General features: G+C 36.3%; 5 protein-coding genes across 7 annotated transcripts; 4 read left to right on the plus strand and 1 right to left on the minus strand.

The window, feature by feature from the left end:
- Positions 1-95: 95 nt before the first annotated feature.
- LOC111592607 (putative nuclease HARBI1) lies at positions 96-1523 on the plus strand. Its single transcript, XM_023304937.2, has 3 exons — positions 96-484; positions 545-1229; positions 1293-1523. Exons 1-3 carry the CDS (start codon positions 146-148, stop codon positions 1412-1414), a joined length of 1146 nt encoding a protein of 381 aa, XP_023160705.2. The 5' UTR covers positions 96-145; the 3' UTR covers positions 1415-1523.
- A 238-nt stretch (positions 1524-1761) lies between these two features.
- Positions 1762-12735, plus strand: LOC111592604 (tubulin polyglutamylase TTLL4). 3 transcript variants are annotated; one of them, XM_023304932.2, is made up of 12 exons: positions 1768-2303; positions 3065-3803; positions 4074-4684; positions 4748-4858; positions 4921-5274; positions 5339-5696; positions 5753-5877; positions 5940-6379; positions 6442-6612; positions 6683-6961; positions 12355-12527; positions 12626-12735. In XM_023304932.2, the coding sequence occupies exons 2-11, from the start codon at positions 3139-3141 to the stop codon at positions 12427-12429; spliced, it is 3189 nt and encodes a 1062-aa protein (XP_023160700.2). In that variant the 5' UTR covers positions 1768-2303; positions 3065-3138; the 3' UTR covers positions 12430-12527; positions 12626-12735. The 3 variants fall into 3 exon arrangements, with proteins under 3 accessions (XP_023160701.2, XP_023160699.2, XP_023160700.2); XM_023304931.2 differs by having other exon boundaries at positions 1767-2303; positions 4074-4858; XM_023304933.2 differs by lacking the exon at positions 3065-3803 and having other exon boundaries at positions 1762-2303; positions 4074-4858.
- A 1377-nt stretch (positions 12736-14112) lies between these two features.
- Positions 14113-18413, plus strand: LOC111592645 (protein aubergine). The gene is made up of 9 exons (XM_023304991.2): positions 14113-14371; positions 14971-15070; positions 15135-15628; positions 15938-16130; positions 16195-16322; positions 16400-16554; positions 16618-17007; positions 17075-17185; positions 17247-18413. The coding sequence occupies exons 1-9, from the start codon at positions 14276-14278 to the stop codon at positions 18145-18147; spliced, it is 2568 nt and encodes an 855-aa protein (XP_023160759.1). The 5' UTR covers positions 14113-14275; the 3' UTR covers positions 18148-18413.
- Positions 18414-18508: 95 nt separating this feature from the next.
- Positions 18509-19673, minus strand: LOC111592647 (60S ribosomal protein L9). The gene is made up of 3 exons (XM_023304993.2): positions 19575-19673; positions 18970-19220; positions 18509-18906 (listed from the first exon to the last, which is right to left on the minus strand). Exons 2-3 carry the CDS (start codon positions 19208-19210, stop codon positions 18575-18577), a joined length of 573 nt encoding a protein of 190 aa, XP_023160761.1. The 5' UTR covers positions 19211-19220; positions 19575-19673; the 3' UTR covers positions 18509-18574.
- A 118-nt stretch (positions 19674-19791) lies between these two features.
- LOC111592644 (nuclear pore complex protein Nup154) lies at positions 19792-25034 on the plus strand. Its single transcript, XM_023304990.2, has 12 exons — positions 19792-20203; positions 20273-20435; positions 20498-21015; positions 21069-21241; positions 21301-22235; positions 22396-22668; positions 22738-22890; positions 22948-23494; positions 23562-24096; positions 24173-24639; positions 24698-24820; positions 24881-25034. The coding sequence occupies exons 1-12, from the start codon at positions 20105-20107 to the stop codon at positions 25011-25013; spliced, it is 4119 nt and encodes a 1372-aa protein (XP_023160758.2). The 5' UTR covers positions 19792-20104; the 3' UTR covers positions 25014-25034.
- Positions 25035-25086: the final 52 nt, after the last annotated feature.

Raw genomic sequence — 25086 nt, forward strand, 5'->3', positions numbered from 1 at the left:
TTTAAGGAAATTGGTTGCTGTTGTTAGCATGCTTTCATCATGTTATGTTTACAGATACTCAACATTTTTCTTCTTCTTCCAAATTAAGAAAAAGCGCAATAGGAAAGGAAAAGTAAAAATCAACAAACGATTTTTTTTATAGAAAATGGATGATATTAAAGTATTTCAACGTTTTCTTAAAGATGTGAAGCATATTAAAGATTTTGAACAATTTCAACATTTTGATCATAATAAAATCATTCAGAATAATAGAAGAAAAATATGTAAACTAAAAGCATCCAGACGTCCGCGTTTCAACCCAATGGAGCAAATGAATGAAATAGAATTTCGTAAAAAATACCGATACACAAAAGAAAATATGAGGCGGATTATAGAAATTGTACGCGATGACTTAGAAGTTGACTTCTACGAGCCACTGAAAAGAAATCAAGTGCCAATAGATTTACAAATTTTAGCGGCAATTCGATTTTTCGGCGGCACTGAGGTAATGTATGCATACATATGCACATGCATATATATATATTTATCTTCGTCTCTTTTCTAGCATCCACAACTAACAGCTATGGCGCATGGTGTTAGTCTGCATACAATGGATAAGATAACGCGTCGTGTGGCTGCGGTATTATCATCAAAGGCGTCGCGGTATATTCGAATGCCAGCAACACTTTCAGAGAAAGAACGAATAATGCGTTCATTTCAATCCCTTTCCAATATGCCCCAAGTAATTGGCGCTCTAGTGCAAACCACTGTGCGCCTGCAATTGGAGAGTAGGAGTAGCTATAGTGGAACTGAATTAGCAGTTACAAATGAGGAACTTGTTCATTTGCAGCTGGTTGCAGATGCCGAGCATAAGATAAGGGATCTGGATATCCGTCTCTCTGAAGAACTAGATCCAAACACAGCGCCGGAATTGTTTTCGTTATCACGGATTAAGGAACGTTTTGAGCAAAATGAATTTCGTGGACGCATACTACTTGGGAATGACTCCCTCTCCTGCTCGCACTGCCTCTTTACTCCAGTTCAAAACCCGAAAAATAAATCTGAGGATCTTTATAATCATGCCCATGCTTCAACCTTTGCGCCAGCAATCAAATGTCTAAACTTTTGGATACGCCGCTTCGGAATTCTTAGTAGTGAACTCTTGGGGACATTTGGGTCGGCTAAGCATACAATTACCGCTTTGGCTCTGCTTCATAACATGGCAATGGAGTGGAATGATCCTTCCATAGGTATTTTCATGAAAACACAATTCAAGTTTTGTTTGCCTAATACAAAAATATTCTGCTTTCTAGATTCCGACGGTTCTGTCTCTATATACAAACCGAACTTTTCATGCTCTGCCAATGGTGCAACGATAAGCGACGAGCAACGCAATCGAAGTGAATTCATTAAAACTCATTTTTCTTGCAATTGAACCATATTATTTGAAGCATGGGCCAAGTATTATTAATCCTAAATAGAAATGTGCGCATTTAAATGACATTCAAATACAATTATAAACAAAGTATATAAATTATTTAATAAAAGACATATATGCAATTTAAGATTGAACTGTATTTTATTAAATTTTGCAGAATGGTTTTCTGTTTAAAAGCTTGATAATATTTAAAAATATATAAATAAGTGTATAAAATTTGTTGCTACAATAAACTCTCTCGCTGTTAACAAAATGTTAAATTAACAGTCATGAAATATTCTTGTTCTAGCTGTGTATACATTGTTCGTGGCAAAGAACCACATCTATGGTTCAGAAGTGAACTACACGTGTTGAGGTTGCAGCAGGTTTTGAGAGTGTGTTTTGTTTTGTTTGCTCTATCTACAATTGATATTTACATCAAAATTAAAACACTACTTTTCATTGTTACAAGTGGCACCTTTAATACACACACAGTTTAAGCACCTACGTATACAAATTTAACACATTTACATTCATTTGGCTCACAGAATAAGTTATAAAAAGCGGTTAAAAGAAGTTATTGTGAATCTGTATGCAGTTCGGCGTTTAACAACTAATTAAAAAATAATCCTTTAAAAAACCATCTTTTGCTCGACGTTGAGATTTGACATCCAAGTCACAACGTTTTATTTGCGATCGGAAACTTCATAGTGATTGCCCCCAACAACAACGGCAACATAGTGTGCAAAAGAGTTACAACACCTTGTCTGAGGACATGTTTGTGACCTAAATTCAACAACCCCACACACAACCAGCTGATACCTACTTGCGCAAAAGTAGCACAAACCATAAAACGAAAAAAGATATAAATTAAAAAAACCGTGAAGGTCACCAGATTTTGAACGCGGTAAGTTTAAAAAAATAGTGTGCATAATCGAACTTCTATGTTTAGTTTATTAAGCGCCAGTAATTTCGAAGCGTGTTTACATTGAGTAAGCAATAAATAAATCTGCTTGAACTATTCACGTGCATTTACAAATAGTTGTGGCTGCACGTTTAGATGCGGGGGGAGTTCATAAACTTAATATACAGTAAATGACGAAAATACAGTAATATATGAATTCACGAGGTATAAAATACAGACAAGCAGATTGGATCTGTTGGAAATATTTTAAAGTTATTCGAAGTTGTATGTATGTATTGGAATTCTGTATTCTAATTCTGTTATATAGACTGTGTTTGATTAAATAGCCTGAATGCACTAAATCCTGTATTGAGTGCATTCAGGCTATTTATTTTTAGAATTATTTTATTGCTCTCTTTGTAGATAGAGCTATTCAACAGAGATAACCTTCAGAAAAAATATATTTAATGGTTTATGGTAATTAAATTTAATGAAATTATGTTTCTATTAATCAAAATCCGTTATCACACAAGAGATCAAAATCGAACAATTTTATTTTAAGATATATGATATATAAAAATTATGTATTCAATGAATCTGCAACGAATTTGAAAAGGTTTCATCGAGGATAGCTAAATAGATAAGACTAGAGACAGGTCGAAACTATTTGTGGAGCTATGAGATAGCCTGGCTTTTAATAAATATATATTTTTAACGATGTATTACAACTTTTGTGCTCTTCTCTCTCTCTCCCTATTTACCAGGTGCGTTCTTGGTGTGTGTGTGTGTGTGTGAATTCATGTGTATAGCTGTAGGTTGATTAAGAGATAAATCTAGTATGTTCATGTATAACGCTTCAGAAGTTTATGGAAAATCGCCCGAAATGCACCAGTCTAATCAATTCTTGAATGACAACGGAATTAATACCAGCAACAACCGCAACCACAACAACAACAATAGCAATAGCAACGTCATCAATGAACATAATTTAAGACATTGCAATAATGACAATGCATTTACCTACTTTAAGAACGGAAGTGTATTTGGTCCAGTCTGGAACTTGAAGAGCCCAAGTCGTGCATCCAATCGCAGTCCATCGAAAAATACGAAGGTGTCAAGACAAATAAATAAAACTTACTACTCAGTACCTGGAACGGAACAAGTACCCTATTCCAATGCATACCCCAATTCGTTTGCATCGCGAAAGACGACAACTACTACGACGACGGCCAACAACAATAGCCACGTCTATCAGCCGCTACGTTTGCAGCCCACAGAGTATTATAAAGCACCCGTCCAGCAAAAGGCCCGACATGGATATGGACATAGTAATAGCGCGCCCAACAATCATGATTTGGCACACTATACGCAGGCATCCCTTGAAAAGGATCAACTCAAGAGGCAGCTAACAGCTCGAAGTACATGCGAATATTTGGATGATGCTTCAACGTACTCCCACAGCCATAGAGCTCCCGGACTGGAGCAAAGCTGGGATAATACGATGTAATTCTGCAAAAACAACCCTTAAACCCAATGCTTATCCTTACTGTCACACAATTGATATAATTTTATAATTTTAGTGTTTACCTGTAGACACACACACTAGCCACCTTTTTAATTAACTTATACCGTTGGCCTAATTAGTAATATTTTAATTGTATATTCGATTTAATTTATAATTTTGTACACATGCCAAGCTTTTAAATTTTATTTTATATTTTGCATTTAAAATCATTTTAATTTTAAATAATTTTAATTTATCTTCGTTGCTAGCTCTGACGGTCCAGGATTTCAATCAGCAGATCAGCACTACGAGCATTATTTTTCATATTTTTACAATCGTGGTCCAGAGAAGTCACATAAATCAAAAACAAATACTATACGAACTTATCAACCACAAATGAGCTTAGTACAAGAGACAACGAGTAAACGCTCGTCGAGAAGGCCCGTAGCCCACAATGATAATAATCAAAATATAGAATATGATAGTTATTTACTGAAGGAAAACAGTGAACTGCCATTTGGGTATAATGATAGTGATTGGATTGATTTCCCCATCGACCGGCTGGAGAAATCTTCAATTAAATTAATTAATGCTAAAGATGTTTATGAGCCAAAGTCTCCCAACGATGAACTGTTCAATGAGAGTACACAACGTCGATGCGTTAAACTGGGCGATATTCATGAAATAACCAATAAAGGTGAATCCGTGACAGTTAAAAGCAATTTAACAAAGAAAACACTTAAAGCCAATGAACCTCTGCCATTACCGCGTCTGCCACTGACGCCCAAAAGAATTCGAGGCGGACAAGCATCCGCTAAGAAGGCATTGCCCACTGTCCATCGAGTTCTCTTATATAATAGTCAGAGTCCACGCTCGGCACGTAAGCATCATCAGTCGTCTAATTTCCGCAGCCAAAACGTAAAGCCCAACCCTCAACCCAAAGGTCAATCTGCGGTTGCCGATCAGCTCACTAGTTATATAGTAGAAGATCAAGATGAGAAGGGCCACGAGTTTCGTGATGCTGATTTTGATAATGATGACGATTTAGATAACAGTAAGTTTTCTTAGCAATTCATTTAGAAAATTTCAATTCATTTCAAATTAATTAAATTTCAGTCTCGAATTTCGATGAGAGCGAAACAGTTAGCATCAGCTCTGATACTGAAGATGGGTATAGGGCGCATGCATATAAGCTGGCACACTCGGGCGAGCGGTTTTTATCCCCATCCAAAGAATCTTCAACTTTGCTTTTTTCGCGATCTTCCGATGACGATCTAAGAAATCCAGAATCCGTCTTGGTCTCAAGTCTCTTTCCATATGTGCCGCCCTATTTATCATTTTCGTCGAACACCAAAAAAGGACCCAGTGTCCCACCAGAGTTGCATAGAATCTTAAAGTGGCGTGTCACAAGCATTATGCCAAAAGTTGTTCGACTTATATTGGCCAATAGTGGCATGCGGATGTTGAAAAGTGAGTAATTGAATGTTTGAATTGAAGGTTTTAAATGTTAATTAAATATTTTGATTTATAATAGAAACAAACGACTGGATGGGCGTGTGGGGCAAGCATTTGAAGTCGCCCTGCTTCAAAACAATTCGCTCATATCAGAAAATAAATCACTTGCCTGGTTCTTTTCGTATTGGACGTAAGGATTCCTGCTGGAAGAACTTGCAAAGACAGATGAGGAAACATAGCAACAGGGAGTTTGGCTTTATGCCACGCACCTATGTTATTCCCAATGATCTTTGCGCATTGCGCAAACGTTGGCCAAAATATGCGCAACGTAATACGAAGTGGATAATAAAGCCACCGGCGAGTGCACGTGGTGCTGGCATTCGTGTGGTACATCGTTGGGGTCAAATACCCAAGCGACGACCACTCATTGTACAGAAGTGGGTGAACTAAATATTAAATATAATGTGTAATATTTAATAATTTTTGTTACTAGATATATTGAACGTCCCCTACTTATTAATGGCAGTAAATTCGACTTGCGCCTTTATGTTCTCGTAACCTCAGTAAACCCTTTGAGAGTATTCATGTATCACAACGGCTTGGCTCGCTTTGCTTCTGGTAGATATTTTTACATTGTATATTTTTATTATTTTATGCGTTTAATACTGTCCAATTCACAGTCAAATACAGTGCCAAAGCTGATACCTTAAATGATCGCTGCATGCATTTAACCAACTATAGTATCAACAAATTTTCATCGAATTACTCAAAAAATGAAGATGTGAATGCATGTCACGGGCATAAATGGACCATCAAGTCGTTATGGACGTATTTGGCTAATCGTGGTGTTCGCACAGATGGCCTCTGGGAAGCTTTAAGAAGTCTAGTATTGCGTACCATTCTAGCTGGAGAGAATGGCATTAACAATATGATAAGAGCTAATGTTGAGTCCAAATACAGTTGTTTTGAGCTATTTGGCTTTGATGTAATATTAGATTCGGATTTAGTACCTTGGCTACTAGAGGTGAATATATCACCTAGCTTACATTCCGAATTACCACTAGATGCCCACGTTAAGGCACCACTAGTCCAAGGTGTACTCAATACTGCCCTTTATAACGTAAGCTGACAAAGTGCCTATTGTAGAACAAGTATATACAACTCATAACTCTATATTCGCAGATACCACCAAAACTAAGCCAGGAAAAGCAAAGGGAGTTAGCCGCTGAATTTTCATTCCCAGCCGGCACACAAATGTGCTACGATAAACGTATGTACATCAACTATTTGTCACGTGAAGAGAAAAACAAGCATAACACTTTTACTCGGAAGAGCATAGAGAATAGAGAGGAGGTATACCATGCAAAATTGAAACGCTCTATCTATTTTTCTAACATACAGTTTTGTATTTTGTTTATTTTAGTATATCGATGCGATACTTGATAAATTGACGCCCGATGATGTACGTTGTCTAATTATAGCAGAGGACGAATTGGCACGTTGTTCACCACTTGAACGCATCTTTCCCACAGACCAGACCTATAAGTATCTTAAATACAATGACACTCCACGCTATTACAATCGTTTATTAGATGCGTGGGAGTCGCGATATGCTAATAATCGTACAGAAGGAATTGCCCTACTGCGTGACTATTGTCAAATTAAATATCACTTGGAAGTTCCAGCTCCGCCTGCCAAAAAGGTAAGTTTCGAACTGGCTTATTAAACTTATACTCCTTTCACGTAATACACCACTTAAAACCACTCACACTTCATTTACACCCTACACATAAGAAAACCAACTGAAAGAGGCTTGCTTATAAATATATACATATATACAACATACATATACATCAACTATATCTATTATATTCAAGATGAATATAAAAATAATGTTTAAAGTACGAAAGTTAAAAACTATTTAATTACAAAAAATTATTGACATTCTTGATTCTATTGAATTTTGAGGGCTGTTGGCGAGCTATTCAATCATTTTATTGGCGCTGTCGTGCTCTCTATTGTCGTAAGTTCTATCTGTTGACCCCATCATAGATACTCTCTCTCTCTCTACAAGTTGCAAATCCACAAATGTATAACAATTTTAGGTAGAATCGAATTGTTCTATATAATATTGATATTATATTGTATGTGTAGAGGCATTTAACCGATAATATACTGACTATATATTAAACGTTTATACTCATAAGTCGTATATTGTGCTTAAGTATTATATTATTAACAACTAATTTAGGTTTGCGATTAATGGATTATCGACTTAATAGTTTGTTTCCAGATAAAAAAGATAGTCTATAACTGCTCTATTAAAAAGTAAACTTTGTTAATTGAAGAATAGAGCTTGACGAAAAAAAAGTAAATATTTTGTTTTATTTTTGTACCCTGAACCCATTTAAAATAGATGTTTATGTATTAAAAGTATGTACACTCTGTATCTAAATAATGTCATGTCTATGTCCGACTATCCGTCCGTAGGACTAATTCGATCTCATAAAATAATATTTAATTGAATTTCCCATAATAGAGAACTGTACTTGTATTTTATATGTGCGTATGAATGCAAAAGCATTTTAAAGATTACAATCAGCAGCTTTTCGCTGGGTTCGCGGTATCTACTAGTCGTGCACTCCCGACTAGATGTCTCTGACTTATTTGACTTCTGTTAATTTGATGTATAGGTGAAAAGTAACGATTAAAGAAACGTAATTCAGTTGCAGTTGCTCCAAATATTAAAAAATAAATTATGACGTAAAAGAAGTACGAGTAACTAATTGGCACTTAGTAACTAAAACTAATATTCAATAATATACTAGCTATAATGATTTGGATGTGTTTTCTATTTATTTAAGTAGAGATAGGTCCGCGTTTGTATAAAGCAACTATATATACTTAAAATTAAATATATAATATATATAGACAAGTTTGTTAGCTAGTAAGTATTTTACCTTGTTCTGAGAAGAAAAAAATAAAACTACACTGAAATGGCTTTTAAATCATAAATAAAAGTTTAGGATTTGAAGGACGCTGTTGTCAAGGTCGGAATCGGTATAAAATATTTGAAATAAATATTTGAATTCTTTTTCGATTAATTCTTTACATTCGTAGTAGTGGTTGCTAGAAAATAGTTTTCGACACATACATTATATTAACTACCTAACAACAATAACACTTTAAGTATCTTAGAGTTTCCACTTATTATATAAGAACTGGCTGCCAATCATTGAATTCACTTTTATATACTTCTTAAATAGAAAATCATATATTTATCTAACTTATATTTAAGAACTGCAAATCTGATTTTACGTAATCGGGATAATTTATATACCACAACAAAATCCGGAATAGATAGAAATTTTGAAAATGTCTGAACCTGGGCTTCATATATATGGAAAAACTCGTAGATAATTAGTAAATCATATTCAAAATGCAGATTCGTTTTGCGAATCCAGATTATCTGTAACTCTGAAAACGAATTTTAATTTTCAATCATCTTCGGATTAATTCCAAAATCGGATGTTTTAAAAAATTAAATTACTTTGAATAACTGACTTAGTCAAAATGAATCTGCTCATCGAAGAAAAGTACTGGGTATAAACTGTGAAATCGGATGGCATTTATAATAACTACTCCTAACTTTTCATAAACTTCGGAATATCGAAATTGACCTGAATTTTCATCAACTATCTTTTAGATTTGCAGCCTCCTTAAGTAATCTCCTTTTACCCTCTCTCAGTGTTATACAATCCCACTTAGATACAATTGTTTAACTGAAATTTATGCATTGAATCTTATTATTTCAAACATTTGTAGCTATAATCGACTTTCTTTTTGCTTTTCACACAATTCGTTACCAACAAAATTTGTTTTCAATCAACTTTCAATCAATGTTTTGTAATTGTAAAATTGCAGGACTACTTCATCAAATTAATGAGATGGATTTTAAAGTGAAAAAACGCTGCAATCGGCATTTGATATTGGTCTTTTAGTAATTAAATAGAAATTGTTTTTTCTTTCTCAACTCGACCTGCACGTGTATATATATGTGTATATATACAAATCTGTTATACGATAGTGTTAAGCCAGTTACAACTGTAATACCTTAAATGTATTTACTAATACATAGATTTAAAACGAGCGTGTATCAAAAACATATATATATAAACATATATATATATATATATATATAGTCACGATTTTGAATTGTTGGCAATTTAGTTAAAGTTTAATGTTTATTATATGTACGCATATTGTGCATACGACTGTTCCAAATTCAGATTGCATACAGGGTCGATATATACATCTAACTATATATATATATATACATACTTATTGATCAAAATTGTTATTTAAGAAGCATACCTGTGATTTGGTTCGTTGAGGAGATTATGCACCAGGCCCTCGTGGATAATAAGTAATTGTTACTTAGACCATTTTTATTTAGTTAAACTCTCCAATACTTGAATTCCCATTTATTCAATTCGATTCGACTACAAATAAATTTAGTTTTAGTTTTAGTTGCCATTTTTGTTTTGTTCCCATTCAAATCAATCTTCCTACCAATTACTCTGCTCGACAGAACGGAATTTCGTTTGTGCCATTTAAATAAAGTGAAATAACTCCCAGAGTCGTTCTTCAAGAAAATCTCCATATATAAAGTGGAAATATTTTGCTCTGCTCGTCATCTAATTGGCGCTACTTGTCTAAGGAATTAAAGGAAAAAATTGTCCTGAGTTGCGTTTTTCAAATTTTTTATTTGAATGCCTGGATGCCCATCTTAAAGTGAACGTAAAAATAAACCAATACTCAATAGCAATCCTAGCAAAGCACACCTAAATTTTGGGCAAGTGAATATGACTTGATCTTCCCAGCTGAAGTACGTATTTTGTTGAGAAGAAAAAATGTTATTTGAAAGCTCTGGCTATGTTATTTGCATGATCTCCGTAAGAGAAGCAGAATTTAAGCCGCTTGTACAGAGGAATTTGAGGTGTGCCCCAATTCCCACGGCAGGTCTGTAAAATCATGGATTTAGACCCAAAATGTCGAGATTCTTGAATGGCCCTTGTACATTCCCGACCTTAAATATCACCGGAAATATTTAGGCATCGTTTTCAAAGTCAGTGCGGAAAAAAGTTATAATTTCAATGGTGTTTCAAATCTTGAAAAACGGATCTCAGGCGATTTGGAATTTGGGAAATTCTTTCCATATCACTTTACTCAAGTGGCAAGTTACCTGTTTCCATTTTGATTAGTTCAAATGCTAATAATTTGAGCTCCTTCCTTACACACTTTTTATTATTTATTAAATTTAGACAACACATTTTCCTTTTCTGAAACACGCAAGAGAAATAACCACCATATGTCACAGTTGAATTTAAAAACTAAAAAATAACACAATTGTAATGTAATATTTAGATGTTTTTCTTTTTAGATAATAAATGAATATGAAAAACTTGTTACTCTCACCTAGTAGATGTGAAAATGAAGTACAACCAATATTTTATTGTATTATCTTATCTGTAGATATTCTAGTTATCAAAAATTAACAATAATTTAATATTTGTTTAATTTTGATGTGAATATTCTGTACATTATATATATTTTATATTTATATGCATATACAACCATAATAAATTATAATATATGAGCCAAAACAAGATAACTTTAGTTCGAGATTGGAACTCCTCTCCTATATGAATTTTATTTTGAAAGCTATACAAAAAGCATGTTTTTGAGGGACTAAAATGTGTGAAAATATCAGCTGCGCATTGTTCTATGATAGATGTAGTTAAGTATTACAAAATAAAAACAAGACAAACTCTAGTTCAAGTTAGTTCCTTGTAAGCTAAGATTTCGTGTTTGAAACCAAGGAAAAAATAATGAAATTTTTAATGTTGTATTAAATAGGGATTTGAAAATATATTTATTATATAAAAAACAGTTAAGTATAGAGTATTTAGTTATATTGATTTTATAGTTAATGTTTCGATTTACTTTTTGTTGTAAATTCAGATATATATATATATATATCTCATTGACTTGGCTGTTAGAATTAGAGTTTTAAAAACAGAACGTTAAAAAAACAGTAAAAATAAAAATAAAAAACATTGTGCAAATTGTAATGTTATATATTCTACAATAATCTCAGTGAAATTTTTTTTAGATACATAAGTATATTGTACGATATCATCCATGTACTTAGCATATTTGCCAGCTTATCTACTAAGCACATATATACTGCGTTTATAACCTCGAAATAAGCGATATAAGCGATAGTTCACAGAAATCTCAAAAATCTATTTAGTTTAAATCTAAAACTGGACGTAAGGGTTTCATTTGAAATTGGATTATCGATTCAGCACATTGCTTCAATTAACAATTAACAACTCTTGTACAACAAATTAATAACATTGCTGTCAGGCACCACCGACTGCTCAATACTCGTTCACGGTTCAAGAAACTACATTTACATAAGAAATGGATGTTTTCCTCATAAAAAATATATGTCTCTAATAGGAGCTAAAGATGATATACAAAATAGCCGTAGCACTGCGAATCTTATGGGTTTTCCGTAATTGGATCAATGAATGTTGAATTTCTAGACGCCTATTACACGAAGTCTTCTGGAATTGTCACAACCGTTATATGGTTTTGGAACTGTTTAAACTTATCAGTTTTTGTTGAAAGCTTTTGGATCATTCCCAATTGCCCAAGTCCATATGTATAGATGTAGTGGATGCAAGCGGTAAACCATTTCCTAAATCTTGGAAGTTTATTTGTAAAACTGTAGAAGAAATTTAATCCAATATAGTCCTTTCACTTCGTGAACGAGCATAGAAATACTCATTTCTTATGATACATTGTAATGTGAACGAAACGCTTTTATTGATTATAAATTGTTATAAGGAACTTCGTATAAACGGACTATATGTGTAAGGTAAAATTTGACAAATTTCCATTTATATTTTTCATAAAAGATTTTTGGTGTTTTTGTTGTTTTATTCGCTCTCTCTGTCTCTCCCATTCATTGTTCTCATCATCCAATTTTTATCTACGTATACTAATCGAAACTCTAAAACATAGGACTTGAACGTTAGCACCGTGGAGACCATCATTAAAAACGCGATGGTCGAGCGCGAAGGAACACCGGATGCGTAAGGTAGCTGGACTCCTACTATTCTATAGTTGCAATCACACAAAATTTTCAAACATCTCTAGAGGAACAACTAATCAGCATTAATAAGCAAACTGTTAAGGTAAGACGAGGGACATTTCCCACAAATACTTTTATGTATCTTTTCCGCCCCCAAACGAAATTCCCAAATAAACAAAATTTTCCATTTCTGACTTCCAGATTCACTTATTGTTCATCTTGCTATACAAAAAGACTGAACACTTTATGGGTCATTATACATTTATTGAGACCTGTAGAAGTAATTTGTCATCATACATCGATGCCGGTCTATCAATCAAAAAACATTAGGTCTAATTTTAAAGCTGAAAGCGTATTCAATGTGTTCGAAAACCAAGTCAAATTTTATGTACCAGCCCTAGGATCAAAATTTCAATGTACGCCCAATTAAAATTTATAATATATCGCTGCAAATAAATGAAGTTGAAATTCCGTTTAATTTCATTTGATTAATTTTGGCTAGCTGCCAGTTACATTAAAATAATGTTGTAAATGTAAGCAACGAACAAGGCTACGTGCACACATCTAAATATATATGTACATTAATATGCATATGTAGGCAAAGGAACATAAACACATATTTACATATGCACATACATACATTCAAGCTTGTATTCTGTTTATCTACTATTTCAATACATTTACTGTTGCATGGGAACAAGATAAGCAGAAGAACAGAAAACAACGCGCAAATTGCCGAATCAATTTGTGCTTTAATGGAGACGGATCTTAAAGGAGAGGCATACTCAATGGTCTGCAGTTTTAGTAATTACTTTTAGTTGATCTAAAGATTTCGTGAATGATCTAGCTGCGAACGTTATTCGGCTACAATTAAATTTGTTTAGTACCGATTAAAATCGGCTCCAGATTTCAATATATATATTCTTATAAAGTATACATGGGAATTCTGGGTATAAAGGCAGAAAGAGGCGTGGCAAACCTCATAAGGTATATATTCTTGATCAGGACGTCGAGCCAAGTCGATATAGCCATGTTCGTCTGTCCACCTGCCCGTCCGTGTGAACGCGGAGAAATTGTAAGCCCCAAAAACTTGAGACTTGTGTTTGCTGTGTGAATTACTATTTTTTCTCGATAACTCATCCAGTTTCTATATCGATAAGTATCGATAATTTGACTTTTAAAAATAGCTTGAATACCATAAAATATGGAAACATCCACTTTACTGTTTATGCTCATGTGATGACTACGCAGATTTTGTATATTTTATTTCGGACTTCTTTCTAATACAAGAGGCTTCTGCTTTGATAAAAACAAGCGTGGATGCCATAATTATTTCCAGAATATTGCATTCAAAGTATTTCAACAAATAAATTCTCATAGTATACCGCGTTTAGCAGCCCAAGAGCAGCCGCTACGTAAGCTATGCAGTAAGCGGAATGCGTGCCTATACGTGCGTTTGCTGCTTTTTTTTGTATGTGTAGAAGAATCGTAGGGTATCTACTACTCGGGCAGTCTCGACTGGAGCACTTGCTCTATTCCTAATTATCAATAAGTTTTCGATTATGTTATAATTAAACTATGTTGCACACCATCGATGTTTTGTCGCCAGCATTTACGATTCTGTTCAGCAAAGTAATGTAGTTCCCAATACATCTAAAAAGCGGATAATTGCAGATAATCATAGAAGAAATATTACTCGCTGTAAATAACATTCGAACTTGTCAAGTTAACAGACGAATGAAAAGACGTCGTAGAAAGACCAGCCGAAGTTCGACTCTTCTTCGATTCGAAATTTTCGAGCGAGATTTTGACGGTCCGCTTCATTTGTGTGCAAACTTCTGAAGCATAAGGATGAATAATTTACCGGATAACTCAGGACATTCACGTGGACGTGGGCGTGGTATTAAGCTTAAGGAGGAATTGAATCGAGGACAGGGATCCAAGTTGGTATGTGAAAAAAAAAAATTGTAAATCAAAGTTCGCACGCTGCAAAACATAATAAATTCAATAATTAAAAGTCAAGGTTAAAAATATGTACTGAAGCAAATTCTTGTGTACAATTTCACTACTATGTTAAGTACACATTACATTATTATGTAGTTCAGTATGTAAATACGCACAAGTTTAGTGAAGTTGCTTATGCATGGTTATTCGCTTGAATGGTAATCCAAGGCTATTTCAACTAGACTTGTGTTCGTGAACTAGTATTAATGTGCAGGCATATGCCATTTTTGCTCATCTTCTATAGCAATGAATGTATGTGTAAGTGTATGTGTGATCGTAATGAACACAGAAGGAAGAATGAAAGAAAATGTGCGACGTCAGAAAAAATAAACATCCAAGGTCCATAGAGAGATGAATGATTGGAAAACGAAGCAAACAATGGTCGACGGCACAACATAACGGAAAGTTGTTGCTCTGCTCAGTAAATACGTTTGTATGCGTGCGTTGTTCGCACTGTCTACGTTTACAGTTTTATATTTCTAATATCTAATGTGCATCAATTATTCTGTGAACTTTATTGTACATTTTATTTGACTTTTTAGGGTCAACCAATACAACAGCCATTGCGCAGTACGTCAGGATCGAGTGGTCAATATGATCCAATGAAAAAAACAAGTCACTATTCAATGGAAGGTGCCGAGGGTAAAGTTTTAAATTGTAAATATATCGTAAATATAATTAAGTAGAGTTATTTCCAATAAAACAGGCGATGCTCGTGGCTCGGTTCGCGGACGTCGCATACTTTCCGACGTAGTTCGCTCTCGACCATCTGGACTGATAACCAAAGCTGGATTTACAGGCCGAAAAATAACTGTACAATCGAATTACTATAAGGTGCAAAAGCCTCCCAACTGGACCATCTATCAGTACCGCGTAGACTTTGATCCGGATGTGGATAATACCAGACTACGTCGTGGCCTGTTGAGTGAGCATCGCCAACTTCTTGGCGGCTACATATTTGATGGAACGGTTTTATTTTGCACCACCAAGTTTAAGGAAATAGCAAACTCACCAAATGTTTTGGAGCTTCTGACTAAAAGTCGTGCCGGCGAAAATATACAGATAAAGATAAAAAGTGTGGGAACTGTAGAAGCAGCAGACAATCAACAATTTCAAGTCCTTAATCTGATCCTGCGACGTGCTTTGGAGGGGCTACAGCTACAACTGGTATCGCGTAACTTTTTTGATCCTCAAGCAAAGGTAAAACTTAGTTAAATACATAAGTGAGAGAGGGGAGAATAATTGACATATAACAGTTGTCCTTTAATAGAGCTCTTATTATTCAAAACATAGAGGAAAAGAGAGTTATACTGATTGGCTGAGGGTGCTATATCTACTTGCCTGTTACTGTACTTATCTGCTCATATATCTATAGATTAATTGAAAGTTTCAGATTTAAGATTCAAATGATCAGTCGAATCAAGGGATCCGTTTGTTAGAAACGCTTTTACCCCGTAATGTTTTATATTATAATTTAAACTCGATCACTTTTATTATTATATATTAAAGGTTATCTTGGATAGATTTCGCGTCGAGCTATGGCCCGGCTATACGACATCGATTCGACAGCACGAATCAGACATTCTCTTATGTACAGAGATTGCCCACAAGGTGATGAGAACCGATAGTTTATATCACGTTCTCTCAAAGGTCATTCGCGAAAGCGACGACTATCAAGCGGCCTTCAAGCGTGAAGTAATTGGTTAGTAACATTCAGCGGAATCTTATGTGAAAATATTAGATTTAGAGCCAAATATTTGCTACAGGTGTGATTGTATTAACCGATTACAATAATAAAACATACCGTGTGGATGATGTGGACTTTGCCGCCTCGCCCATGTCCACATTCAATACCAAGGATGGGGATATTAGCTATGTAGAATACTATAAGAAGGTGAGCATAACTATATATTTAACTATATTTCAAATAATAAACTGATTTCGATTTCCACTTAAAAATGAATAATCAAGCGCTATAACATCACAATTCGCGATCATAAGCAACCGCTGCTGGTGTCTCGTCCCACGGAGAAGAATATTCGTGGGGGTGTTAGTCAATTAATTATGTTGATCCCGGAGTTGGCACGCGCAACGGGACTGACCGAAGATATGCGCTCAAACTTTCAGTAAAACAATATTGATATATATTTTGTAGTTTCATTAATTACATCAGATCGTATATTTTATAGATTAATGAAAGCCATGGGGGAGCATACTAGGCTCACACCCAATCGTCGCATTGATCGCCTACGTGTCTTTAATCAACGCTTGCAGGAGTCCAAGCTGAGCGTCGAAGTGATGAATTCCTGGCACATTAAATTAGATAAGTCTCTGGTTGAGATACCCGGACGCGTTTTGCCTCCAGAAAAAATTGTGTTTGGCAACCAGAAGCGTTTTTTGTGTGATGCACGCGCTGATTGGACATTCGAGTTTCGCAATAGTTCTATGTTCAGTCACGTGGACGTCAGGCGATGGTATGTTATAACACCACGTCGTAATATTCGGGAAACTCAGGAATTTGTGAAACTGTGCGTACGTGCAGCATCCGGAATGAGAATGCACATTTCCGAACCAAGATAGTACGTAACACACTTAAACTAAATTATGAAAAAAAAATATATATAAAACCTTATACTTATTGCACAGCGATGAAATGCCAGATGATCGTAATGGCAACTATTCACAATCGATTGATAATGCCGTCGCTCAAGATCCACAAATTATTATGCTGGTTATGAAGTCAAACAACGAGGAGAAGTATACATTTTACCATGTAGTAGTTAATACTAGCTAATCATTTACATTTGTATATAAACAGGTATAGCTGTATCAAGAAACGCACTTGTGTGGATCGTCCGGTACCATCGCAAGTGGTTACACTTCGCACGATTGCTCCACGCCCTGAAAAGTCAAGTGGTCTAATGTCGATTGCAACGAAAGTTGTTATTCAAATGAATGCCAAGCTTATGGGTGCTCCTTGGATGATCGAACTGCCGCTGCGTGGCTTAATGACGGTTGGCTTCGATGTGTGTCACTCATCAAAAAATAAAAACCAATCCTATGGCGCCCTGGTGGCTACAATGGATATGAAGTCATCTACGCGCTATTACTCTTCGGTTACAGAGCATATGAAGGGCCAAGAACTGTCTGATCAGATGTCCTTGAAAATGACTTGTGCACTAAAAGCATATCGCGAGCATCATGGCTCATTACCTGAGCGCATCTTATTCTTCCGTGATGGCGTTGGCGACGGTCAGCTTTATCAAGTGGTCAACACTGAGGTAAAATTTCTCAAGGATCAACTAGATAAAATCTACAAATCGGCGGGCAAAGTGGAAGGTTGTCGTATGGCGTTCATAGTAGTCGCAAAACGGATCAACACCCGCTACTTTGTCAATATGCGCAATCCGGACCCCGGCACAATTGTGGACGATATTATTACATTACCCGAACGCTATGATTTCTTTCTGGTTTCACAGGCTGTGCGTCAGGGCACAGTCTCTCCAACTAGCTATAATGTCATCCACGACAACATGGGCTTGACTGCGGACAAACTGCAGATGCTGTCATATAAGATGACCCACATGTACTACAATTGGTCTGGCACTTGTCGTGTACCCTCCGTCTGCCAATATGCTCATAAGCTGGCTTTTCTCGTTGCTGAAAGTATTCACCGATCTCCCTCGTCTGGACTGGAGAATCAACTATACTTCTTATAATATACTTATGCTATAAATACATATACGTATCTGAAGCGCCTTGGTGAAGTCATGTGAAACTACACAGTTGAAAGTGATTTTTTTAGTTTTTAAAACACATTAATCTCACACATGGATTATTCATGTTATATTGTATGTATTATGAAAGTGGTAAATTCTAATAATAAACAGACGAAAGGGAGTATGACTGGATAATTACTTCACTCAACTGGACTTGACTAAATGAATTTCTAATTTACTTGTATCTGTTTGGAAATAAAGAATTGAATTTGAAAATTATCGTAGTATACTTTTGCGCGGCGCACAAACAGCCCAACATATAAATTTGAAACAAACTATTTAAATTACAAATTGTAGGTTGTAAAGTTTACATCAGCGCTTTCTTTTATTATTTAAGACTTCCAATTGAAGCACAATGCGAATTTTATTAAGACTCCGCCTTCACAACGGTCGTCTTCTCTGACACGTACAGACCGTCCAAGAACTTACGGATATCCTTGTTTTTAACAGTGGTGGACTGTTGGATGAGTGCCGCGGAGCCAGACACAGACTCGATGTCATTGCCCTCGACGATAAGCTCATCCTTTTGGGCTGTAGAGTTGACAACCGTCACGCCAGGAGCCATCTCGACGCGACGAATGTACTTCTCACCCAAAAAGTTACGGATCTCAATAACTGTGTTATTCTCGGACGTAACGCAGTTAATGGGGAAATGAGCGTACACAGCACGCATTTTGTACTGGAAACCGAATGTCACACCTAAAAATATAAGCATCACGTTAGAAATTTATATCCAACTTTTCCCATTAATCATTGCCTTACCCTTGATCATGTTCTCAATGTGACTGCACACTGTACGCACGGCAGCGAGCTCCTTCTTTGTGCCGAACCATTTCTCGACTTTGAGGGTACGTTTGTCCGACATGTACATGTCCAGAGCCAAATGTTTGAAGCTTCGCTTCAGAGTACCTCTGGTGCCGGTGATCGTGACCACACGCGCCTTCACGGAGGCTTTGATATCCTTGGGGATCTTGACACACTGATTCGAGTTGATCGTTCGCATTTTGACGACACTGCAAAATAGTAAACAAATATTTGAATGAGAAATATTTTCATGCAAATAAATGCATATATTTATAGCAATCTCACTGTACACGGATTTGTGTGGCAAGGTTGCAAATATTTAATAAAACATGCACTACGTCGTTGCTCTACGGGTAAACAAAACATTTAATTCAGGTGCGTTTCCCTATGAATTTGAAACTTCGTATATGGTGCATTTATTATGGCATATGTGGTCAAATATATATATTTTTTACAAACTAATTAATTTGTCACTCGTTTAACACACTTAGCGGTTGATTAAATACATCCATTTTGTTGATGTTTTAAAATTCATTTTGTATACAATTTATTAAGAAACTTACACACTGCAGACCGACCGGAAAGAGGCTGGAAAAAGAAAGGAAATATTTGACGTTTAGTTTAGGGTTGCCATACCGCCAAAATAGCCAGGGAAATTATTTGGGAATTTGTTTAAAGCTGCCAACCTATTGATTTATAATGTTAATCAGAACAGCTGATATGTTATTAGACCATATCAATTTTTTAAGTGCTGTTTTTTTATTTTTGCATTCATCGAAATTTGTTTTATAAGAATTTGGTGGAGAATATAGATTTTAGCATCAAACAGCATATAAAAAAGGAACTTAGGCTGCGTTAATAATAATGGAATAAAATATACCAGAGTGCTGTTAATAACATTTTGTAAAATGTTATTTTAACAGAGGAACGAGACAAAAAATAATGGCGGGAGCTGTATGGCGTGGGCCGATCTCTCTCTTTTCCAACCGGCGGTAGTTTGCAATTTTTATGCTGCCGAATGGTTATGCGAAGGGAACTTACAATTAAGAATATTTAAATACTTTAGTTGGTGTACATAAAAGGGTTTACAAATATGAACAACACAGCATCGCCACCAGATGTTCTCCAGACAGCGGGCAATATTCTCGAGTGTCACGACTTTCGAGACAGACATAAGCCGGAACTTTTAGAGGTAAGAAACCAAAGGCAACGAAACAAAAAGGCGGTGTTTAATGTCGCAAAATAATATATTATTTAATAGTTGACAGGCATTAGTCAGCATGGAAGAGCAACAATGAGCGGTCTCAACGATTATGACTATCAAACACTGGGACAACTGACCTCCGGAGACACACATAACCTACAACAGCTGCGAACGCTCACGAAATGTGGAATACCTAATGAGGTCCTGGAGCACTTTAAGCGTAAATAGTTTCTATAGTGCAATTAATAGTACTGTTAAAGTTTACTAATTATGCTCTATTAGATATCAAATGCCACTGCATAATGGGTTTATTTCCGGATATTGGACGCGCCTGGCTGACAATCGATTCGGATATATATATATGGACATATGAGCAGACACGGGACGTAGCCTATTACGACGGACTTAGCCACTTAATACTGAGCGTTGGTATGATAAAGCCAAAGGCTGGCGTTTTAATCAACGACGTCAAGTATCTGCTGTTGTTGGCGACCCCAATTGAGGTGATTGTATTAGGTGTGACATTTGAAGAACAAAAGGATGCTAGAGGATGCACAGTAAATAGCAGTCGAATGCAGCTATTGAATAAACCGCTATTCGTTCTTAGCACCGATAATGTTACTATTAATGTTATCGAGGGAACAAAGGATGGACGCATCTTTATGGGTGGTCGCGATGGCTGTCTTTACGAAATTGATTATCATTCAGAGTCGAGTTGGTTTGGCAAGCGTTGCAAGAAGATAAACCATTCGCAAGGACTCGTCTCCTATATAGTACCAAGTTTTCTAAAAGTTTTCTCGGTAAGCAGTGAGATAAGCATATAGGAATTTAATACTAATAATCTTCCTTACAGGAGGTGGATCCTATTGAGAAAATTGTTATTGACAATCGTCGTAATTTGCTCTATGCATTAACTGAAAAGAGTTCCATTGAAGCCTGGCACATTGGTAAAAACTTTACGAGTGTGCGAAGGTTGGGTAGGATTACACAAAATGATATAGCCAGCCAGGCGGTCAACTTAATCAAGTATGTGTGCAGACTTTAGAATTGTAAAATATAACTAATTATTTTTGTTTAATCTGCAGAACTGTTGATCCATCTATTTTCAAGAGCGTAAAAGCCATTTGCCCGCTCAGCCCAGAGAATTCAAATTTCTTGCATCTCGTTGCTGTCACGCAATGTGGAGTGCGTCTTTATTTCTCAACAAACCGACTAAATGTACAACAGCAAAATTTAAACTACTTGCCGGATAGCTATGGCATGTCCAATAATGCCAATAACCCGTTGCCGATGACACAGTCAGGAGATACGGAAACACCAAGAGGAATTTATTTGATGCATGTTCGGCTTCCACCTGGTTACACGCCGAATGCAACAACCAATAAACCGAAGCAAGTTCATGCTGCATATCACAGCGAGGGCACAATGTTAATGATCACAACACAGCAGCAGGAGCAGGACTTACTGTGGTCCATTAGCTCTGCGCCATTTACCAATTTTTCATACCTCGTTGAATCAACAGCGTTGGAGAGTCTGGATGGCATCGTTTGGAGTATCTCGGAAGTCAAGGATCTGATTTTGGATAACACGAATTCCTTACTATATAATGCGCGTACAGCACGTAAAATCGTTTTGCTTACCAATCAAGGTACACATGTTGTGGAGTTGATGAAGTCGGCTCATATACTTCAGCAGTTGCTAATAGCTTGCAAGGGTCCCCACAATGAGGCAGTGAAAATGTTCTTTCAAACTCAGAATGATCGGGAAGCTTGCTTTACTGCGTTATTACTGGCTACTTCGGATCTTCTACGTGGCAGCGATATTGCCTTGTGGGCCACTCAGGCATTTATGTTATACGGTGGAGAGCCGTGCTATCAACATTATCTAAATTCAGCCAATATTCATAATAGTACCATCAACACAAACCCTGGCCTTCCTCCGATGTTCATGTCCACACCTATGCCAAATGCAACCAATATTGGCTCAATGGCTAATCAATACAATCAACCAATTAGTCCAAGTAAGTGATTATTGTAAATATAATCAAATGAGTTTTGAATTTTATAATTCGCAGTGCTCAGTAGATGAGTTGTCTAAGTGCAGTCATTTAGATAACTTAAAATGGGTTGTACGGACGCGAATTTACTATAACAAAAAATCTTCTCAACCCTCATTACCAGTTTCAGCTGCACAAGCCTCACAACAACAACAACAATTCACACAAAAGCAACAACTCTCAGTGCCAAGCAATGAGAATTCTCCAATTCTTTATTCGGCAAAACATGATGGACTCTTTTTGTATGTGTCACGAATGTTACGCCACATTTGGCAATCGCATTGTGTTGATGAGAATCTGCGCTCGATACTGACTTTTACTGATTGCTCTATGGTCTTATCCGAATTACGTGCATTGCGCTCCTTTTTGGATAAACACTCAGTTCATGATCTTTCTGGTAAGCTAAGGGGTCAATTTTGATCCGAACTAAGTTCTTTCTATAATAGTATATTATTATTATTTACAGTAACAAGACGAATGCCATACGACAGTCATTTGGGTAGATCGAGCGCTGTTATGATGAACAGCACTCAAATGCCGCTAAACGAACATCGCAATCTTACAGAGCAGGCCCAAATTGAGGAGAAACGATCGCTGTCCGCTCTAAATCAGTTTATCAGTAAGTTCAATAATTTGTTGATAAAATAGATTTAATATTTGTGCCAATTGCTTATAGAACACGCCTGTGAGGTAATGTCGCTTTGGAGCATCCTAATTGATCATCAATTTCAATTGCTTTGCCAACAATTGTCGCCGGAGCATCAGAAAATGTTAAGATGTTGCACATTCCGGGATCTGCTAATAACTCGTTCTGAGGTGTGCGCTTTTCTGATCATTGCTCTAATCAACCTGTACCTCAAAGATAAAGCTGATGTTACAGAAGTGTCAGATAGCTTGCGACAACTATGCCCGAATCTCTATAGACACGAAGATGAGGTGACATATAAGGCCACCGAAATATTGATGAGCGCTAGAAGTTGTAAGTCAGCAGCGGAAAAGCAACAAAAACTGTCCATAACATTGCGAATGTGCTTGGATGCTGCGCCAACTCTACCACTGCATAGTATTTGCCAACAATTTATTTCGGTTGACTTCTATGAGGGAGTTGTTGAGTTAGCTGCCACATGTGCATCGAAAATGGATCCAGAGGAAATCGGCATTCATTATTATAATAACAATGAGCCCGCCGAGGATCATGAGGGCTACTCATGCTTTGTGACACGGTAAACATGGATGAGTTCTATTTGATAAACTTAAATCAAAATTCAATATATTAAACTTATCTTGCAGTATGAACTATTACAAAGAAGTACAGAATATGCTTGACTATGCCTACAACACAGTTCGCAACAGTAAATGCGATCAGGATCAGACTCGACTATTCCAACAAAATTACGAAGAAAATCAGGATCATAATGATATGGAAAATAAATCAAAACAAATCATTAAGAAGATTACAAGCCAAGCACTTCGAATGAAAGATCCACTAATGCACGTTGCAATATATGAATGGCTGCTAACCCACGAAATGAACAGCGAATTATTGGATTTGATTGAGCCCTCATTGGGCGAATTCTTACGGCGTAGTGTTAGTCGTAATCCAGAGAATGTTAAATTGATTGACTTACTGTGGAAGTATTACGAGAAGAATGGACATCATCATCAAGCAGCGCAGATTCTCGATAACTTGGCCATGACGAGGAGTGAGAACATATCTTTGGATGTTCGCATCGACTACTTAGTACGCGCTGTCATGTGTATGCGCAATGAAAGCGTTGGCTCATCCGTGACCAACGGCATATTTTTGAAAGAGTTGGAGGATAAGGTCAGCGAGCTCTTTTTCATATATACCATATATACATGTGCATAATAATATTTATATTCTTTATCTGCATATCTAGTTGGAAATTGCGCGCGTTCAAAAATCTGTGCTTAGTGCGATGGCATCGCTTTTAAATACAAATGAAGCTGCTAGACAGGCTATGAAGGATTTAAATATCGCTCTTTACGATATCACACAATTGTATCAGAACTTTGCTGAACCGTTCAATCTATGGGAGTGCCAGCTGTCCATTCTTAATTGCTCAAATCACAATGATCCCTTGCTGATTGAATCCGTATGGGGCAATATAATTAATAGCGCTGTCGATGGTCCTGGTACAGCACAGGAACGCAGCGTACAGCTCTTTACCAAAATTGAGCTTTTGGTTCGTGAGTTTGGTGAATCCGGGCCATGTTTTCCATTTGCTTTTCTCATCAGGGAGCTGGAGATAAAAGCCTGTCAACTCAATTTGCCTGAGGGAACAGTACCAGAAAAGCTATTTTCCATGAAGCTGGATATTGAACTACTCCTAGAATACTACTCCAGGTGAGAGGGTGACGCAATTTATATGCACCGTTTTATTTATTTTATTTATCTTTTCTAGAATGATTTCCATGAACGAGCGCATTTGGGCGAACGAAGGCAACGAGTGGCACTTGATTCAGTCGGCTATACGAGTCGTTACACTGCTGGCTGATAATGTCCAAGCTATTTGGTACCGATCCAAGTAAGAATAAATATTAAAATAATTTAATTAAATAATTAATGTAATGTTTGCTCAACGCAGGCGACGAATATTGGGCAAGGCACAGGACATAGTCGCGGCTTGTTTGAATATTTGCTATCAGAAGCCGGACACCAATCGTTTGCAGCATTCTCTTAAGGAGCTTCAATGCCGTTTGCAACGGCTATTAGGTTAATGTCTCTGACAGTAGTTATTTTCAAATGGTATATATTTTTTAGAGCAAAACAATAATGGTATAGATGTTAAGT

This window comes from Drosophila hydei, unplaced genomic scaffold (genome assembly GCF_003285905.1).
Source record: "Drosophila hydei strain 15085-1641.00,03,60 unplaced genomic scaffold, DhydRS2 tig00000149-arrow-pilon, whole genome shotgun sequence".
In the NCBI taxonomy this organism is placed as follows: Eukaryota; Metazoa; Arthropoda; class Insecta; order Diptera; family Drosophilidae; genus Drosophila; species Drosophila hydei.

Bases quoted from the DNA above. Each gene is read 5' to 3' on its own strand.
- LOC111592607 (XM_023304937.2), top strand. From the start codon at position 146: ATGGATGATATTAAAGTATTTCAACGTTTTCTTAAAGATGTGAAGCAT. The intron at 485-544 runs GTAATGTATGCA...TCTCTTTTCTAG, and splicing joins GATTTTTCGGCGGCACTGAG to CATCCACAACTAACAGCTAT. The intron at 1,230-1,292 runs GTATTTTCATGA...TCTGCTTTCTAG, and splicing joins GTGGAATGATCCTTCCATAG to ATTCCGACGGTTCTGTCTCT.
- LOC111592604 (XM_023304931.2), top strand. From the start codon at position 3,139: ATGTTCATGTATAACGCTTCAGAAGTTTATGGAAAATCGCCCGAAATG. The intron at 5,697-5,752 runs GTGGGTGAACTA...TTTTGTTACTAG, and splicing joins CGACCACTCATTGTACAGAA to ATATATTGAACGTCCCCTAC. The intron at 6,962-12,354 runs GTAAGTTTCGAA...TCTAAAACATAG, and splicing joins CAGCTCCGCCTGCCAAAAAG to GACTTGAACGTTAGCACCGT.
- LOC111592645 (XM_023304991.2), top strand. From the start codon at position 14,276: ATGAATAATTTACCGGATAACTCAGGACATTCACGTGGACGTGGGCGT. The intron at 15,071-15,134 runs GTAAAGTTTTAA...CCAATAAAACAG, and splicing joins TTCAATGGAAGGTGCCGAGG to GCGATGCTCGTGGCTCGGTT. The intron at 16,131-16,194 runs GTTAGTAACATT...TATTTGCTACAG, and splicing joins CTTCAAGCGTGAAGTAATTG to GTGTGATTGTATTAACCGAT.
- LOC111592647 (XM_023304993.2), bottom strand. From the start codon at position 19,210: ATGCGAACGATCAACTCGAATCAGTGTGTCAAGATCCCCAAGGATATC. The intron at 18,907-18,969 runs GTAAGGCAATGA...TTATATTTTTAG, and splicing joins CATTGAGAACATGATCAAGG to GTGTGACATTCGGTTTCCAG.
- LOC111592644 (XM_023304990.2), top strand. From the start codon at position 20,105: ATGAACAACACAGCATCGCCACCAGATGTTCTCCAGACAGCGGGCAAT. The intron at 24,640-24,697 runs GTGAGAGGGTGA...TATCTTTTCTAG, and splicing joins CTCCTAGAATACTACTCCAG to AATGATTTCCATGAACGAGC. The intron at 24,821-24,880 runs GTAAGAATAAAT...TGCTCAACGCAG, and splicing joins GCTATTTGGTACCGATCCAA to GCGACGAATATTGGGCAAGG.